Here is a 20050-nt window from a genome sequence, read left to right on the forward strand (position 1 = left end):
ATAATTTTAAATAAATAAACAAAAGAGTATATACAAAGCAAAAAATTTGTTCTGAAAGAAAAAAGAGAAGGCACAAATAAATAACATCATGAAAGAAAAACAGGTCAGTGCTAGAGATACCACAGATATTAAAATGATAAAAGGATATTAAGAACAATTTTGTACCAATAAATTTGAAAATTTAGACAAAATGGACAATTTTACTCAAGGAAAAAAAAAACCTGATTAGAATTATAAACGTGAAAGAGATTAAATAATAAAATGTTCCTGCAAAGACAGTTCCAGCCCCAGCTAACTTTAATGGCAAGTTGAAAAGTATATTTAAGAAATAAATCATTCAAATCTTAAAAGAACTCTTCCAGGGAAGATAAAAAGAGGGGACGCCCATCAACTCTTTTCCTCTGTTTAGCTTAACCTTGGTATAACAACCAAAGATATCATAAGAAAGAAAAATCATAGTCCGACCTCACTAATGAACACAGGTGCAAAAATCCTAAATAAAATTTATCAAATCAAATCCAGCAATATATAAAAAGGATAATAAATCATGACAAAGGTGAATTTACACCAGAATATAACGTTGGTGTCATATTTGAAAATCAGTCAAGGTTGTCCACAACATTGACAGGTTTAAAAAAAAAATCAAATGACAATCTGAACAGATAAAGTAACTGATAAAGTTAAACATTTATTACATATGATAAAACCTTAGCAAACAAGGAATATATACAAACTCAGGATGCGTGTGCTAAGATCCTGTTAAGATCCTCCAGAGATCGTTTTAACTGGATGGTTGTGTCCCTCTCTAGCTGCTATAGGTACTATTGCTATGAGTTCACACATGCAACCTTCTCTGGAGAACTGCCTTGGGATGATCAAAGGTATCTTATGCAGAGGACCTGAGGGTTATACACACCTTTCCCCTACAGCCAATAGCCAATGACTGTCTGCTGCAGGAGTATAACTCTGTTATGCAATTAATACTCCAGAGAGCATAGAATCGAGCTGAGATTAAACTTCACCTGAAACTGTATCATTGCTTAGTTCTTTCCTTTCCCTAACTTGATTCCCTCACTCCTTTACAGGTTTCTCCTGAGAGCATTCCTTTTATAAATCATTTGCACAGAAATTCCTATCTTTGCTTCTAGGGAACTCAACCTAAAATACATATAAGTAAAAGTGTTTAAACTTTCAACTTTTAGTACATGAGGAATAGAAAGGAACTTCCTGAATCTGATAATGGCTAGCTATGAGGAGGAGGAAGGCGGCGGGTGGGGGGGGGAGAAAATCCTACAGTCCTAGCCAAAAGAAAAAGAGACAGAAAGTACAAGAATTGAAAAAAAAGAAACAAAACTCACATAATTTGCAGATGAAATGACTGAACACATTAAAAAAATCTAAAAGAGTAAATAATTTTTAGAATTAATGTTAGAATATAGTAGAGTTTTTGGATACGAGGTCAATATACAAAAGTCAATTGCATTTCTCTGTACCAGCAAACAGAAAAAGAAATAATTTTAAATGGCGCAAAAAAATATCATGTACCACCTGTTCCCTGTATAGCCAAGTAAACTCCAACCATATCTGACCTTCCCACAGGTAATAACTATAACTTCTAGACCAAATTTGAAAAAAAAGAAAGAAAACCAAAATCCACAAAGACCTTAAGGTCCTGGAGAGTGAACAAATGCAGATTTGATTCTAAAAGGGAGTTAACACTTGGGAGAAGGAACCAGCATGGGATGTTTCCTGTTTTTATGGCTTTTGAGAGCAGACAGTAGTCAGAGCCCTGAACAGTGGCTGAAACACCAATGGAAATCCCACGGTCCTTGTGGCCTGAAGAACCAGAGCACAAAATTCAGGGTAAACACAGCCACTGGACTATATGTCCAGAAAGGAGAGAGTTAGAGAGGAAGAACCCCACATTCTGTGCATAAACTCTGTCCAAAACTCTAGCGGACTCCTGTACTACATGTGTGGGACAGACATCAGCTAAGGATAAAAGAAGAAACTGAGATTTGAGCAGCCTTCCAGGAAACAGTTTTCAGTTTGAGTTGAACCAAGTTAATTATGCTAAAATAAACAAAATGCTAAAATAAACAAAATAAACACTCTCTTGAGGAATAATGGATTCCAGGCTCTCCATAATATAACACTCATAATGTCCACGATGCAATCCATAATTACTAGACAAATGAAGAACTAGAGAAATGTGACCCATTCTCAAGAGCAAAGATAATTAGTGGTGATCAACTCTAAGATACCCAGAGGTTAGAATTAGCAGACAAGGATTTTAACACAGCTATTATCAGTGACTTAAAGAAAAATGTTCTTGCAATGGAGGAAAAGATGAGACATCTCAGAAAAGAAACAGAAACTATACAAAAGAACCAGATGGAAATTTTTGAACTGAAAAATACAATATCTGAGATTAGAAATTCACTAAATGGTCTTAATAGCAGAATGGAGATGAAAGAGAAAAGGGTCCATGAACTAGAAGACAGATCAATAGACATGATCTATTCTGAAATACAGAGAGAAAAAGGTTAAAAATAAATTTAACAGAGCCTCTGAGATCTAAAAGACAATACCAAGAAATCTAACATATGTATAAAGAAAACTAAGAGAATTCATTGCCAGTGAATCTGTATTACAGTAAATGCTAAAGGAAATTCTTCAAGTTGAAGGGAAGTGATACCACTTGGAAACTTGAATTTTTAGGAAAGAAAGAAGAGCACTGGATATGGTAGACAGCTGGATAAATATAAAAAGACTATTTTTCTTTCTTTATGTTTAAAATGCATAGGACTGATTAAAGCAAAAATTAAAACACTTTTATAAAAAGTGATACAAATGATAAAGGATGGAGGTGGTATTGATGATAAAACATGGGCCAACATTGTTGCAAGAATTTACAAGGAGTGGTATAATATTAACTCCCAATACACTAAGAAAAGTTAATTTTCCAAAATTGAAACTAATGAAACAAAATCCCCAAAACTCTTTATCTGTTACAGAGATTGTACTTGTTCTCAAAAAGCTTTCCATGAAGAAAACTTCAGGCCCAGATGGTTTGCGTGGCAAATTCTATCAAACATTTAAAGAAATAAATATCATCATACAAAAACACTTTCAGAAAATAGAGCAGGGAACACTTCAAGTAATTTTACAAGGCCAGCATAATCCTAATATAAAAATCTAACAGATATATAAAATGATTCTTACCAAAATATATAAAAAGAATACCAAGTGGTATTTTTCTGAGGAATGTCAGTTGAATCAACATCTAAAAATCAATGTAATTCATTATACCTCAAAGTAAAAAAATTGTTTAATGCTATGGTACACCCAGACAATGGACTATTATTTAGTGATAAAAAGAAATGAGATCTCAAGCCATGAAAAGACATGGAGGAAACTTAAATGCATATTACTAAGTGAAAGAAGCCAAAGTGAAAAGGCTACATACTGTATGAGCCCAGCTATATGACATTCTGTAAAAGGCAAAAGTACAGAGATAGTAAAAAGATCAGTGGTTTCCAGGGGTTGAGGGTTGAAGAAGGGGTGAATAGGTGGAACATAGAGGAATTTTAAGGCAGTGAAATTATTCTGTATGACAATATAATGGTAGATACATGTCATTACACATTTGTCCAAACCCACAGAATGTACACCACCAAGATTAAAACATATGTATGACCAGGCCACCCAAGATGGCGGTTCTCTTGCTCTCTGAACATCCCCTATTCGACCAGTTCCTGCTTCACCTACACCGTACTCACATGACTAACCTTCCCTCCTAATCATAGAGACATACTTGCCCCCAGCCCCAGCTAGTGATTGTTCTAATCTTCAGATTAGAACATCTCGGCTATGATAGCTTAACAAAGGGGCAGTGAGGGGCATGCTACTCTGCTGGTTTCCCTGGTAACTGATGAGCCAACCTGACATCAATTCCCTCTATAACTGGTAAATTGCCCCCTCCCTTCCACAATAGCAAAGACTACTGCCATGTCCTGCCTGCCATCTCCCACACATGGCGAGGTGTTGCTCCAGGACCTTGCTTCAGCCATGTAAGATCCCCATGTCCATTAAATCACTGATGTCTCTGTTGCTGACTCTGGGCTCTTTCTTCGGTCTTGAGGCTGGGCAAGTACAAGGCTTGCAGGTCTGCGGGGTGCAGCCCAACAACATAATATAAATGATGGACTTTGGGTGATCAATATGTGTCAATGTAGATTTATCAGTTCTAACAAGTGTACCACACTGGTGGTGGATGCTGATAATGAGGGAGGCTCTGCATGAGTAAGGGCAGGGGGAGTATGAGAAACCTCTGTACTTTCACTTCAATTGTGCTGTGAACCTAAAACTGCTTAAAAAATAAAGTTTTAATTAAAAAAAAACAAAACATGATCTTCTCAGTAGATGCAGAAAAAGCATTTGACGCAAATTCAATACCCAATAATTATTTTAAAATTTCTCAGTAAATTCTGAATAGTAATTCCATTCCTAGGTATCTACCCAAGAGAAATGAAACATGTTCACACTATGACCTGTACATGAATTTTAATGGCAGATTTATTCAGAATAGTTGAAACCTGATGTTTCTCAATTGGTGAATGAATAAACAAATTGTTGTACATCCATACAATGGAATCCTACTCAGCAATAAAAAGAATAAACTACCAATATGGACAACAAAATGAATAAATCTCACAAGCGTTGTTAAGTGAAGGAAGCTAAACCCAGAAAGTCTATATACTGTATGATTTCTGTAAGGCAAACTATTGGAACAGTGGAGAAATATGATGACTCAACGATAAAAAGACCACCCCCCAAAAAATTGGACAAAGGATTTAAGCAGACATTTTGCTAAAGAAGATGCACAAATGGCTAATGAGCTATAATTACTGATTTATGCTACAACACAGATGAAAACTGAAAACATGCCAAGTTGAAAGAACAGGGACATAAAAGGCCATATATTGTGTGGTTCCATTTATATAATAGGTGCAGAACAGGCAAATCCATGGAGACAGAAAGCAGATTAGTGGTTGTCAGGAGTTAGGAGGAGAAAGGAGTGACTATTAATTATGGGTATAGAGTTTCTTTTTAAGGTGATTAAAATGTTCTGAAATTAGTGGTGATTGCATAACTTTTTTTTTTTTTTTTTTTTTTTGCGGTATGCAGGCCTCTCACTGTTGTGGCCTCTCCCGTTGTGGAGCACAGGCTCCGGACGTGCAGGCTCAGTGGCCATGGCTCACGGGCCCAGCCGCTCCGTGGCATGTGGGATCCTCCTGGCCCGCGGCATGAACCCGTGTCCCCTGCATCGGCAGGCGGACTCTCAACCACTGCGCCACCAGGGAAGCCCATGATTGCATAACTTTTTGAATATACTAGAACCCCTTGAATTAGATACTTTTAAAGTGGTGAATTTTATAATTTTATGTTATGTGAGTTACATTCCAATTAAAAACAACTACTGGACTTAAATTAGATCAGTGGTTGCCAGGGGCTGGAGTGATGGGATTCACTACAAAAGGACATGAGGCAACTTTCTGCAGGATAGAAATGCTCTATATCTTGATTGTGGTGTTGGTTATGCAACTATTTACACTTGTCAAAACTCTTTAAATTGAACACTTAAATGGATGAAATTTACTGTCAATTACGTAAATGTAAATTATACTTCAATAAGCCTGATTTTTTAAAAAGTATATAGAAAAGCTCTAAAACTGATGTTGGAGCAGAGGAAATTGGGTAAGTACAGATGCATAGTGTTTTACCTTATAAAGCATGAATTAATGACAAACAATATTGGATGGTTTTTTCCTTTCCCTTTATGAAACATATGGAAAATGTAATTTAATGTTAAAAATACAATACTTGGGGGACTTCCCTGGTGGTCCAGTGGTTAGGACTCTGCGCTTCCACTGCAGGGGGCACAGGTTTGATCCCTGGTGGGGGAACTAGGATCCCACATGCCACGCAGCACGCCCCCCCACTCCCCCCCCAAAAAAGAAAAAGAATACAATACTTGAAAAATGCTTGAATTCTCAGTGGCTTTATAAAACAGAGTTTTAAAAAAGGATATGCAAATTACAAAAAATAAATTCATGTCAGTGTGAGTTGTGATATAATGTCAACTCTTTTACTGTTAAGTTTTCCTTCATAATTATGTAAAAGTTCCTTGATATTTGGAGGAGAGGACGTTTAAGTCATTTATTTTATGTAAGTATGAATCTAATTTTACAGAAACCACAAATACAATTGATTACTATCTTTGTAAAATGTGACATTTCTATTTAGAGAACATCTTAGGCTGTACTTGACATATGTTATTGCTGACTTTTCTTTTTAAAGAACTATAGCTTCTCAAAATCTTACAGTGTACTATTTAGGGATAAGGTAATAGTATCCATATTTTCAAAAGTTATATACTAAGCATATATTATAAGAAACGTAATACTTCAATTTTGATTTGAGTGTTTTCAGGCATTGAAATAGTTTTGACTAAGGATTTTTTTTTTTAAAGCTGTTTAACCTCCAGGGTTATCTTTATTTAATTGAAAAACAGGGACTTCCCTGGTGGTCCAGTGGGTAAGACTCCGAGCTCCCAGTGCAGGGGGCCCGGGTTTGATCCCTTGTTGGGGAACTAGATCCCGCATGCATGCTGCAAATAAGAGTCTGCATGCCGCAACTAAGAGTCTGCATGCCGCAACTAAGAAGTCTGCATGCTGCAAACTAAGAGCCTGCATGCTGCAACTAAGACCCTGCACAGTCAAAATAAATAAATAATTAAGCAAATAAATAATTTTTAAAAAGAGAAAAGAAAGACAAAACTATTTTTTAAAGAAACAGGAAATTTAGACAAAACCCTAGTAGTCCTAAATATGCCTTAGTTACTTTGGGGAAAGGAGGAAGAGAGGAGAATGGGATCAGGGAAGTAGACACAGAAATTTAAACTGATTTTATAATTTATTTCTTTAAAAAGGAGAGCTGATTCAAAGTTAGCAAAATGCTGTGATTTAACAAAATGGGAACTGTTTACCATTCTCTGTGTTTCTAAAAAAGACAGAAATCAATTTATTAATAAGTCTCATTATTTCTTCCTTAAGTTTCTTATAAGATTCTATGAGCATCCTAATATAAAACTTTTATATCTATATTTCTAGAAGAGTCTCCAAGCTACCCTCTGCTACTCTAAACTATCTCATCCTGATTACCTACTGCAGCCAGATTAATCAACCAAGAACCAACAATAAAGTCCAATTCTGATTATATCAAATGTAAAGGTTAGGAAGGGTGAGATCAGATCTCAAAGGGCAGAGGAGTTTAAAACCTTTTTAGATTCAAATACTCTCTCCATTTCTCTAAGTTTGTGTGTAGGTTAAAAAAAAAAGGTAATTACTACCTCATACAATCTTTGGAAGGATTTAAAAAGACTTTTTATATGAAAGCATCTAGTACCATGTTTGGCATATTGGCATTCAATAAATACTAGTTTTCCTTCACCTATTCTTAATCGCCACAAGAGTCTAACACATGTGCTCTACCTGAGTTTTTAAAAAATCTCTTCATATGTGGTCAGTTAATCTATGAAAAAGAAGGCAAGAATACACAATGGGGAAAGGACAGTCTATTCAATCAGTGTGCTGGGAAAACTGGAAAGCTACATGTAAAAGAATGAAATTAGAACATTTTCTTACACCATATACAAAAATAAGCTAAAATGGACTACAGACCTAAATGTAAGACTGGAAACCATAAAACTCCTAGAAGAAAACACAAAACACTCTTTGACATAATCGTAGCAATATTTTTTTGGATCTGTCTCTTATGGCAAAGGAAACAAAAGCAAAAATAAACAAATGGGACCTAATTAAACTTAAAAGCTTTTGCACAGCAAAGGAAGCCATCAACAAAATGAAAAAACAACCTACTGAATGAGAGAAAATATTTGCAAATGATATGACCATTAAGGGGTTAATATCCCAAATATATAATCAGCTCATACAACTCAATATAAAAAAAACAAAACCCATTAAAAAAACAGGCAGAAAACCTGAATAGTTATTTTTCCAAAGAAAACATACAGGGACTTCCCTGGTGGTGCAGTGGTTAAGAATCTGCCTGCCAATGCAGGGAACATGGGTTCGAGTCCTATTCAGGGAAGATCCACATGCTGTGGAGCCACTAAGCCTGGGCGCCGCAACTACTGAACCTGCGCTCTACAGCCCGCAAGCCACAACTACTGAGCCTGCGTGCCACAACTACTAAGCCTGCGTGCCACAACTACTGAAGGCGGCACACCTAGAGCCCGTGCTCCACAATGAGAGAAGCCACCGCAATGAGAAGCCCGCGCACCACAACGAAGAGTAGCCCTTGCTCACCCCGACTAGAGAAAGCCCGCGCACAGCAATGAAGACCCAATGCAGACAAAAATTATGAATTTAAAAAAAAAAAGAAAACAACAGATGACCAACAGGCACATGAAGAGATACTCAACATTGCTAATTATTAGAGAAATGCAAACCCAAACTACAATCAGGTATCATCTCACATCAGTCAGAATGGCCATCATTTAAAAGTCCACAAACAATAAAAGCTGGATAGGGTATGGAGAAAAGGGAACCTTCCTACACTGCTAGTGGGAATGTAAATTGATACGGCCACTTAAGGAAAACATTAAGGAGGTTCCTCAAAAAAAAAAAAAAAAAAGAGCTACTATATGATCCCGCAATTCCACTCCTGGGTACATGTCTGAAAAAAACGAAAACACTAATTCGAAAAGATACATGCATCCCAATGTTCATAGCAGAATTATTTACAATAGCCAAGCTATGGAAGCAACCCAAGTGTCCATCAACGGATGGATAAAGAAGATGCAATACACACACACAATGATGAAATTTTTAAAATAAATTTATTTATTTATTTATGGCTGCGTTGGGTCTTTGTTGCTGAGCACGGGCTTTCTCTAGTTGCAGAGCACGGGCTCTAGGTGCGCAGGCTTCAGTAGTTGTGGCAGGTGGGCTCAGTAGTTATGGCTCGTGGGCTCTAGAGTACAGGCTGAGTAGTTGTGGTGCATGGGCTTAGCTGCTCCGCAGCATGTGGGATCGTCCCAGACCAGGGCTCGAACCCATGTTCCCTGCATTGGCAGGCGGATTCTTAACTTTCCTGCACCAGGAAAGTCCCCAAAATAATGAAATTTTGCCATTTGCAACAACATGGATGGATCTGGAGGGTATTGTGCTTAGTGAAGTAAGTCAGACAGAGAAAGACAAATACTGTATGTAATCACTTATATGTGGAATACAAAAAAATAAAACAAACTAATGAATATAACAAAACAGAAACAGACTCACAGATATAGAGAAAAAACTATGGGGAGAGGAAAGGGAGGAGAGACAAAATAGAAGCAGGGGATTAAGAGGTACAAACTACTATGTGTAAAATAAATAAGCTTCAAGGATATATTGTACAGCACATGGAATATAGCCAATGTTTTATGATAACTTTTTTTTTTTTTTTTTTGCGGTACGCGGGCCTCTCACTGTTGTGGCCTCTCCCGTTGCGGAGCACAGGCTCTGGACGCACAGGCTCAGCGGCCATGGCTCATGGGCCTAGCCACTCCGCAGCATGTGGGATCTTCCCGGACCGGGGCACGAACCCGTGTCCCCTGCATCGGCAGGCGGACTCTCAACCACTGCGCCACCAGGGAAGCCCTGTTTTATAATAACTTTAAATGGAGTATAATCTATAAAAATTTTGAATCACTGTTTCACACCTGAAACTCATATAATACTATAAATCAACTATACCTCAATTAAAAAAGAAATCTCTTCATTGTTCTTGCATGTCCCCTGTTCAGTTTCATTTCCGTGATCAGTTTCATTCTATTTTATTACTCTATTTCTCCCACTCTAAATTTTCTGCCCCCGTATCCACCATCTATTCCTATCCTACTTAACCTTCAAGGCCCAGCTCAAATTCTACTTCTTACATAAAGTCTTCCTGACTTTGAACTCCTATTGCTCTTAGAAACCAGTACCAGACAGTTGACCACTTAATCGTTCTTTGTTCATGTTTGAATTTTTACTTTTAATTATTAATTATAAGTACATCAATACACTTTCCTGTTTTAAAAAATACTAATAACACAAATAAAGCTACAGAGATCTTTGACTATTATCATTCCCAGACCCCTCTTTTAGGGGAGCCAATAATGTAGGTGATGTATCTTTGCAGACCTTTACCTACATCTACATACTTACAGAAATGTAGTTTTGCTTTATCTTTTTATTTTACATATATGGTATCAAATTGTACACGATGCTCTGGAACTTGCTCATTTCATTCAATAAATCTTGGAGGTCCTCTCAATACATGTAGATATGTGTATTCTTTTCAAATGTCGCAGTGTTCTAGTTTATTTATTTATCCTTTCCCCTATTGGTGGGCATTTAGGTTTTTTTTTATAGTTTTTACCTACATGAATAATGAAATATTTCAGAGGGAAAATGACATGAGAAAATTCTGAAGCAGAAACCACAAAACAAAACTACCACTTACACTGAAGAGATTTTCTAACAAGGTTAAGTCTGGTGAGCCGAAAGCTAAGATGACTTTGTATCTGAGAAGCATAGTATTTTTCATTTACATTATAATTTTCATATTCTTTTGGGCATTCAGTAAGACCATTTTCATAGTTTTGTTGGTAAGGTATAGTGCTCATTAAATTATTTGGTGTAAAAGATCCCATGCAGGATTGGATACACTACCTGTCTGTTTATTCTTTCCACCAGCATTAATCATTTTCTCCATTAACTCCCAACACCAGAGGGCAGCAGCCTCAGTACTAATTAGCAATAATGTAGAGAGTAAGTGACTTATGAAAAAAATACTCCTTTAGTAAAATCTACACTAAATTACTAACCAACCTTTTATTTGGGGGAAAAGTGTTTCTAAACATATGAAATAGGTAAAAACAACCAAATAAGCAAAACATACTGTCTTTCCACAAAGATAGATAAAAGAAATCAAATTTAGATTATCCGGGGAGGGACCATGAAAATCCGAGCTAGTGGAATATAACATTTACATTCTATGGTTAATTTAATGTATCTTATAAGTACAATTCGGAAGAACCAAATAAAGATAAATTCCTTTTCATTAGCTTTTTCAAAGAGGAGGAAAGGAAGAGATGGGGAAAAAATAATTCCAGATTAAAGATATATCCAAATAGACTTCTAATGGCCTTGTAGAAAACTTAAAGGAACTAAACAAAAAACCTTTATGAAAGAAAAAACAGGGCAAAGAAGACCCCCAAATAAAAAGCAGAAGTAGCCAGTCTACCTATTTTGAAATTTTCAGGTGGGAAAAAAGAAAGTGCTTTCAAATAAGAATCCTTTCCCTTTCAAGTATAAGTACTTTTTAAATTCACGGACTTTAATTTTTAGAACAGTTTTAGGTTTACAGAAAATTGAATAGATAATACAGGTAGTTCCCATAAATCCTCCCACCCAACCTGTTTCCCCTGTTGTTAACATCTCGTACTGGGGCTGGAAAGAGGGGAGGTAAGGGGACTTCTTTAATGGGTATAGAGTTTCAGATTTGCAAGATAAAAAAGTTCTGGAGATCTGTTTCATAAAAATGTGAATATGAGGGCTTCCCTGGTGGCGCAGTGGTTGAGAGTCCGCCTGCCAATGCAGGGGACACAGGTTTGTGCCCCAGTCCGGGAAGATCCCACATGCCGTGGAGCGGCTGGGCCCGTGAGCCATGGCCACTGAGCTGGCGCGTCCGGAAGCCTGTGCTCCGCAACGGGAGCGGCCACAACAATGAGAGGCCCACATACCGCAAAAAAAAAAAAAAAAAAGGGTTAAGATGGTAAATTTTATGTTTTTTACCTCAATAAAAAATTAAAATTTTCTGTTTTGTCTTCAGATTGATCCTCAACATTGAAAATAATAAGTACCAGGTTAAGATTGTCTAAATATTGTTCACTACAGACCCTAGTAGTGGGCTTGGATAAAATTTCCTTCTCACCAGGCCCACCTTGTGTCTTCTGAAGGTATTGAGATCAAATGGATTTTTTTTTCCTTAAGCTCCATCAACTAATTGTTCAAAATCATGCCCTGTTTTAGTTTTCTTCAGTTTTGAACCATAACTTGCTTATCCAGGTCTGTTTTCCTTCCTTCCTCCCCTCCCTCCCTCCTCCCCTTCCTCCCTTTCTTCCATCTGTGGATAACTGCTTTTCTTTTTTTGATGTTGCTGTTGCCAGAAATAACATGCCATCTTCAACATTATCATTAACATCTTCCAGCTTTTTATTGCTTATGGCATAGACATTGCATTCTTTTTCACGACACATTTCTTTGAAGCCCAATGTCAAACTAGTACACAGTTGTCACCTGGGATTTCTTTACACTGGACTCCTGGGGTAGTTCCTTCATGTCAGCTTCCCTCATATTTCCTATTTCCTTTTGCTATAGGTTTCTTCAACTTATGCTTTTATATTTTCTACTGCATTTGGCAGGGGGTGGAGGGATACAGTTTTTTTTTTTCCTTAACTCCCAAGAGCTCATTCTTCTTTCCTCTTCCTTTTTCATAGCATCTTTCCTTGTTTGATGGAATAATTATCCTTTTAAACTTAATTTTAAGATTTTAAGTTCTTATGTTCCCTTATTTACCTCAGTTCCTTTCTGGGTCCATTGCTTTGTTTTTATTTTTCATGCTGCTTGTTTTCTTTACATAACTTGATCCTTGGTTAGTCATTGATATCCACAGATTTTTCTGGGAAGCTGGTATGGGTTTTCTCTGGTTTTGTATACATAGGTATGTTTTCTGCCAATCTCTTCTCAAATAAAATGGCCAATTGGGAGCTCTGTATTTGTGAGCTAAGCTTACTGTTCTGGAGACTTTGTTAGCACTGATTACATTATTTAAGCTTTCAAAAGAATAACTAAAACTAATGGCATAATGAAATTTAGGCAGGGTGGGGACTTCCCTGGCAGTCCAGTGGTTAAGACTTCGCCTTCCAGTGCAGGGGGTGCGGGTTTGATCCCTGGTCAGGTAGCTAAGATCCCACATGCCTTGTGGCCAAAAAACCAAAACATAAAACAGAAGCAATATTGTAACAAATTCAATACAGACTTTAAAAATGGTCCACATCAAAGAAAAAAAATCTTAAAAAAAAAAAGTTTAGGTAGGGTAGAGAACAGTGTGAGTGAGCTCTCATTTTTCATAGTATGTATTTGACAGATAATATCCAAAACAAATCAAGGAATAGTGGTACTAGCATATTATTTAGTCTTTTGATGGTAGTCATGAGAATAACTAAAGACAAACAGTTAAAAATGGTTTTTAAGGAGCAAACTGAGGATGAGAAGAGGCAATTAGGAACGCCACTTTCTATTATAATACCTTTGTACTAATTTTTAAAAATCATAAACACGTATTTCTTTGAAATAAAAATAAATTAAAAAATAAAATGGTAGAAACTGAAGAGCAAATGTAAGAAATTTGGAAAGAAAAAAAATGTGTGTGTGTGTGTGTGTGTGTATCTCCAAACCCTTATTTATATGTATTAAATCTCTTGGACAGAGGGAGAATGTTGTTGCCAAGGAAACCTAAGCAACTGTTGAGCAGCAAATTCAGCTCTTTTAAAGAATATTTCATGGCAATTTATTCTGCAGAATATTACAGCCTACCACAGCTTTCGCAAAAGTCAGTAAAATGGTTTTAATGAGGTCCTTGAAACTTGGTTTATTATGTCACTAACATTTACTAAATATTCAGGTTAGAGTCTAGTACAGTGATAAGAAAACTAGAGTAAAGGTCAGATATCCTAGGTTTAGTACCAAGTGTACCACTTAAAAGCCATAGGTCCTTGAGCAAGTCGTTTTCCTTGTCTGAAACTAAATTTCTTTACTAGTAAAAATAGGGATAACTACTACCTAGCCTGCTTACCATACACGGTTGCTGTGAATATCAAATGATTCAGATCATCAAGGTTTGAAACACTACACAAATAAATTCAAGTAATAAGCACTAATATTTTCCAAAATTAATAAGGTGATAAGTGTTCTTCATTGATTAAATGCCAAATTATGTAAAGTATTAGAAAAATGTGAACAAAAAATGTAATACAGACCAGTATTGTAAAAATTGGATTGAACTAGGTGGCAGATCCAAGTTCTGGTCCAGGCTCTACCCACCACAACTGATAATTTCCACAACTTCTTTGGGTCTCTGCACAATGAAACTGGACTAGACAACCTTTGTAGAGGTGCTTCATGGGTGTGTTTTCCATCACATGATGATGATTTAAAAGGAAATTCATTCACCACTTTTAAAACAATTTGGGCTATATTTTGCTTGAAAAACTTTCACTGCTAGATGTTTGAAAATCACTGACTTCAGAATGAAGTCTTTTATTTCTATTTTCAGGCATTTCATAACCCTAACCTAACTAACTTATCTTTACCTTTACCTTCTACTCTTTCTCAACATAGACCTACATTCTGAGACCATAGTACTCTACTCATTATTTCTCAAAACGCCAAGCCAATTCCTGCCTCCATATTGTTTTCAATATGTATGTAGCTGTTGCTGCTACATCTGGCTGAGCAGCTCTGCCCTGGGTCCCATCCCACTCCCCACCCATACATTCACACACCCAAATTTGGCCAGTGCTTAATATCTTTGATACGACTGTTTTCGAAAAGTTAAAATTTACAGCATATCAAAAACAGGAGAGAGTTGTCATGTTAAAGAGAACCTGGCGTCTAGGCCAGCAAGACTTGTCTGTAATTTGATAGAATGTATGAAAGCTGTGAAAGAAAGAAGTAGGGAGGAACTGGGGGCCTTAGTCAGCTCTAAAAGATAGAAGGGGAGAGCACTGTAGAAGAGTCATCTGCACATTGCCTGGAGGAGGAACACCTTGATCCACAGACTTGTTGGATTCCAGTGGTAGGACAGTCCCATCACAGAGATTGATGCATTTACTTATTACAGGCTAATGCTGTTAAACATTTATGCCATATATTTGACTCCCTGTGATTTGATTTCACAATCACTAAAAATATTCTGATTCTTTGACTTCCCTTATGGTGCATCTAGAAAATGGCTTGACTGAGACAAATCTATTTATATTACAACTGTACCATAAATTAATAAAACAGCATTCTGAATTCAGACATCAGTTTCTGTAACCTTGAGCCGGGTGAGTTCATCCTGAGACAAGACAGACAAACAAATTAGTCTGAAGGTATAGAAACCAAGGGTCAGATCCTGGACTATACTAAACGGCACAACAGAATGCCACTCCATACAAACAGGAAGGGGTACATGGGACCTCCCCAATAAACACCCTGTCTTGTTGCACTAATTTCTTTTTAACACTTACATACACCTTTATTTATTCAAGGCCACTAACGATATACTAATGCGTTTCTATGACCTGGTCTACATGCCTTTCCAACAATTTCTCTCTATGTACCCTAAGCTACAGCAGAAACAAATATTCTAAGTATACACATTAATGTTTTTATCTCTACTTGGAATATTCCTCCTCTCAATGTTGACAAGTCTAAATTTTAATTAATCCTGAAGGTTCAGCACAGATAACACCTTTTTCATGAAGAGATTTCAAAGAACACCACACACCAAGGCTAAAACTAGCAATACTGGTGACCTAGGCAAGTAGCAAATTGCCTTTAGATCAACTTATATCTTAGTACTATGTGCCTCACCAGAGTCATCAAGAATCAGGGCATTTGGTAGGTTCTTTTTTTCACTATAAAAAAAATAAATAGGTATTAATCAGGTATTAAACTCAGTTTCTCTGTGCTGGAAGACCACATATGCCATCCACGTGTAATGCAATAAATGCTGTTGGTCTGATCTATTATTTTACATTTCTACACTCTACATTTCAGTGCCCTGGGACATCATAGCCTAGCTTACCTACACTATCTATCTACAGTAGATACACCTTTGCTTACTAATTAAAAGTATTTTTCTCATTAAGGGAGGGATCAATTAAGTAAATATTATTTTTATTAAATAATTATTAAACTTATTTAAATCTATTTATCTGTTAAAGGCACTTGTTACTTGCTCCCTGTATTATATATGTGAGCTTTTGTTTTATTTTCCCTTCTATTTTCTTTGAAGATACAATCAATATCTAGTTCATCTTTGTGTCTCCCACAGATTTTCAGCCAGTGCCTTGTATGTAGAGGGCACTTTAAATATAAATTAATTTCTCTTCCACTTACAGTGAAGGCTCTCCTCATTCTTTTTAGATGCATCCCATCTTCTTATTGTCTTCCTTGACTACCCAGTCCACAGGTCACTTACTTTTAAACTACTATAAAAACTGACTGCCTATACACCATTTAATTGCCACCAATACCACCCTTGCGTTATCTTTTTACATGTATATGTATTTCATAGTCTTTTTACATTTTAGTATACCCCAACAATATCTAGGTACAGCATGGACAATTAACAAATATTAATTCATTCAGGTAATATTTTTTAAAAAATCAAATCAACAGACCCATTAGGAAAAGTGTAGTCAAAACTGGCACCTAGGGCTTCCCTGGTGGCGCAGTGGTTGAGAATCTGCCTGCCGATGCAGGGGACACGGGTTCGTGCCCCGGTCCGGGAAGATCCCACATGCCACGGAGTGGCTGGGCCCGTGAGCCATGGCCACTGAGCCTGCGCGTCCGCAGCCTGTGCTCCGTAACGGGAGAGGCCACAACAGTGAGAGGCCCACGTACCGCAAAAAAAAAAAAAAAAAAACTGGCACCTAAAGAGAACAAAAGATTTCACCCATGGCAATGAAAAACAAACTCCTATTGTTGAAGGGCCAAAGGCTATGACATACATAATAGTTACTAGTAAATTAAATTGTGTTGGAATTCTACAAGTGTCTTTGAAGTTCATAAATCACTTTAGGGAGACACAAGTGCAACCACATCCATTTACTGACAGCAGATGGCTTTAAACAACAGCAATTAACTATATTAAACATATAAGGATAACTTTCACTTGTAATTTAGTTAGATATCCCTGCTGAAGATATTTATACAGGCAGTTTGTAGTATATATCATTTCACAGTATGCTAAGCCTTAGCTCTTTTATTTCTATTAGGCTTCCTCCTCCCTAATGAACCAAAAGTAGAAGAGCAATCTCTGAATCTTCACTTCTTTTGTATCCTTTCACAACAAGGAACTATATTCACAGCAGGCAATTAATAAATAAAAAGTTCAGCTTTTCTTACTGAGTGTCCACACTGTTAATAAGTAGATGAAATACAAAAATACATCAATAGCTCAAAAGGAAAAAGAGAGCATGAAAAAGGCAGGGGAAAAATGTGGTTTCACTTCCAAATGCGAATAAAAATAATTATGGATGTAAGGAGGCCAGCTTTAGGTTTTAATCATTGTTTTTCCACTACCTAATAATTTGCTATTCAGCTCCTGCTGTCACATAGCTTTTGGGTTGGGTGGCATAAGCTCACCAGGTAACCTAATGGATTTAAAGTTATTTGCATTTTGCACATCCTTATGATAATTAATGGGATACCACAGATTTTTCACACTTGATTGAAAAAAATATATATGTATATACATACATATTTTTTATATATATGGTCAAATCCTACAAAAAGGGTGTTAGCTCTCTAGTATCTCAGTCAGAACACTCTAGAGCCTTGCTACTCAAAGTGTGGTCCACAGCCCAGCAGCATTGGTATCACTTGGGAGCTCATTATGAGGCAGAAGCTCAGGCCCCACCCCAGGTGTCCTAAATCACAACCTGCATTTTAAGATCTCCAGGTGATCTGTAAGCACTGCAAAGTTTGAGCCGCACTTGTCTAGACTCCAGAGGAGGAATTAGAATGTCCAAGATACATATGATCAAGTAATACTAAATAACTCATAATTGCTTATTTGTTGGTCTTCCTCATCTGCTGACTGAAGGCTTTTCGAGGGCAGGAACCCTTTCTAGCTTCCTCACCACCAGCATACGCTGGACCTAAAAGGCCCTGAAGCACTACCCAGTGCTCAATGGATATTTTTTGCTCAATGCATGAATGACTGAACAAAGTGAAAATAAAACTTTTTAAGAAAGCTAATAATCCTTTAGGAAATTGAATAACATGATTTCACATATTACCACACTAATACTTTAATTCAGTATTATTAATTCCATTTAAAATATGTTGACTTCTCTATTTCAACAAATTCATTTAATGCATTCGACAAAGAAAAGCCTGGATTATCTTCCTCTGTTGAAGCCAAGGGCCTCTTACAAGTGAAATAACTGCATTTTAATTTTAGCTCTCACATATCCATCCTATATGCCTGCACAAGATGAAATCATCGCAACAATTTGGAGGGGGTGGGGGCGGAATAGAGGAGGAATGGGTAAAGCAAAAACAATTCTGTATCAGGAGCATCACATGAAATCTGGAAAACATGATTTTTGGAATAGGATACTTCCATAAAATAACTCCCGGCCAGAAAAAGAAAGAGAACGCTTATCTTTCTCAAGAGCAAAAGGTGATATTAGAGAATACAAGGGAGCGATTAAAGACCAGCGACTACCTAGCGACGCAAGGTGGAAACACACCAGACCAGAACTAAAGAGGATAGCGGTTACATAGCGTCCAAGAACAGAGCAAAAAACCACTTTCAGATTTGCAGAGAAGGAAGTCAAGAGAGAAGAAAGAGGAAAGGAAACATTTGTATTAAGGGTATAGCTTACGATGATAATTATTATTTATTATTATTTTTTGGATTAAGAGGGATGACATACACTTGAAGGTGGGGGAGATGGGAGGAAGGGAGGTTGCACTTTCGCGCACTGCAAAAGGAAGGGACTACAGGCATTCTTTCCCAGCTCAGACGGTCCCAGGGAGGCAGCCCAGGCATAGGTGGGTGGCAACGCCCGGCTCCGCTAGCCGCTGCCGCATGGCCTGAGCCATCTCCCCCACAGCCTGCCGAGCACCGGGTGGGGACGGGAAAGGGCGTACACTGGGTAGGGGGCGGATGCCGGGCTGACCAGGTACCCACCTTATCCCAAGGGAGCCACTCCCAATGGCCGTGTGTAGCTGAGGGTCCCCGGAGTGATAGGGGGCGGATGCCGGGCTGACCAGATACCCACCTTATCCCAACGGAGCCACTGCCCGATGGCCGTGTCTAGCTGAGGGTCCCCGGTGTGATAGGGGGCGTGGAGTAGGTTGGAGTTCAGGTCCCCCTCTGCGTTTTCAGCCATGGCAGCCAGACTTGGGTGTGCGGGCCTGGGGGGCCGGCAAAGACACGTAGCTGGAGGGGCTTGACGTGCGCTCACCAGGATCCCGACGGCCCCTCCTCACTGAAGGGCATCGGAGACCAACCGCAGGATGTTTGTGTCAGCTCCTGCCGCAGCTTTGGGGAAGCAGGAGAGAGGGGGGACGCGGCCGCCCCGCTCCCAACTAGACCAGCTCCTGGTCTCTCTGGGCGACCAGACTGAGGCGGTCCCACCGCGAGAGAACAACAACAGTCCTAGATGTCTGGGTCGTGGCCCCGCCGCGGCCGCCGCACTCGCCACTCTAGGCCCCGCCCCCCGCGCCGCTGGCCCCGCCCCTTCCCAACCCCGCTGACTTAAGCTTCCGAGACCCGAGGCGCGAGCCGGGAATGCGCAAGTTAGGACCCGCGGGGTGGTGAGGAATCGGGGCACAGCCCTTTTTATTTTTTAATTTGCCTTTTTCCACGTGTTTTATCCTTGGTACAACCCCCACACACTCCCACGCGTCTCATTTTCTGGATCAGCCGCTACGGCCACCACAACGCGCTCCGCCTCAGGGCTCGCTTTGTGAATCTCCGTCGCGCGCGTAGGCCCCCTCCCGTTTGGTCTTGGGGCGCCCGCCGGCGGGAGGGTGCGCGGGGCTGTCCCCGCACGGCGTCACGGGAGTTGTAGTTCTTTTCTTTCCTCGAGGTATGTGGAGGCCGCCGCAAAGACTACAACTCCCGGCAGCTCCGCGCCCTGCGTTTT

The 20050-nt window shown here is 38.5% G+C and overlaps 1 protein-coding gene across 2 annotated transcripts in view; it reads right to left on the reverse strand.

Annotated features, from left to right (window-relative positions):
* Positions 1-19617, reverse strand: part of PGM2L1 (phosphoglucomutase 2 like 1) — a 71338-nt gene extending 51721 nt beyond the window's left edge. For both annotated transcript variants that reach the window (XM_033405698.2, XM_004279787.3), the window contains exon 1: positions 19181-19617. In XM_033405698.2, coding sequence (XP_033261589.1) covers positions 19181-19291 — 111 coding nt within the window. In that variant the 5' untranslated portion in view covers positions 19292-19617. The remainder of the gene's footprint in view (positions 1-19180) is intronic.
* Positions 19618-20050: the final 433 nt, after the last annotated feature.

This window comes from Orcinus orca, chromosome 8 (assembly GCF_937001465.1).
Source record: "Orcinus orca chromosome 8, mOrcOrc1.1, whole genome shotgun sequence".
In the NCBI taxonomy this organism is placed as follows: Eukaryota; Metazoa; Chordata; class Mammalia; order Artiodactyla; family Delphinidae; genus Orcinus; species Orcinus orca.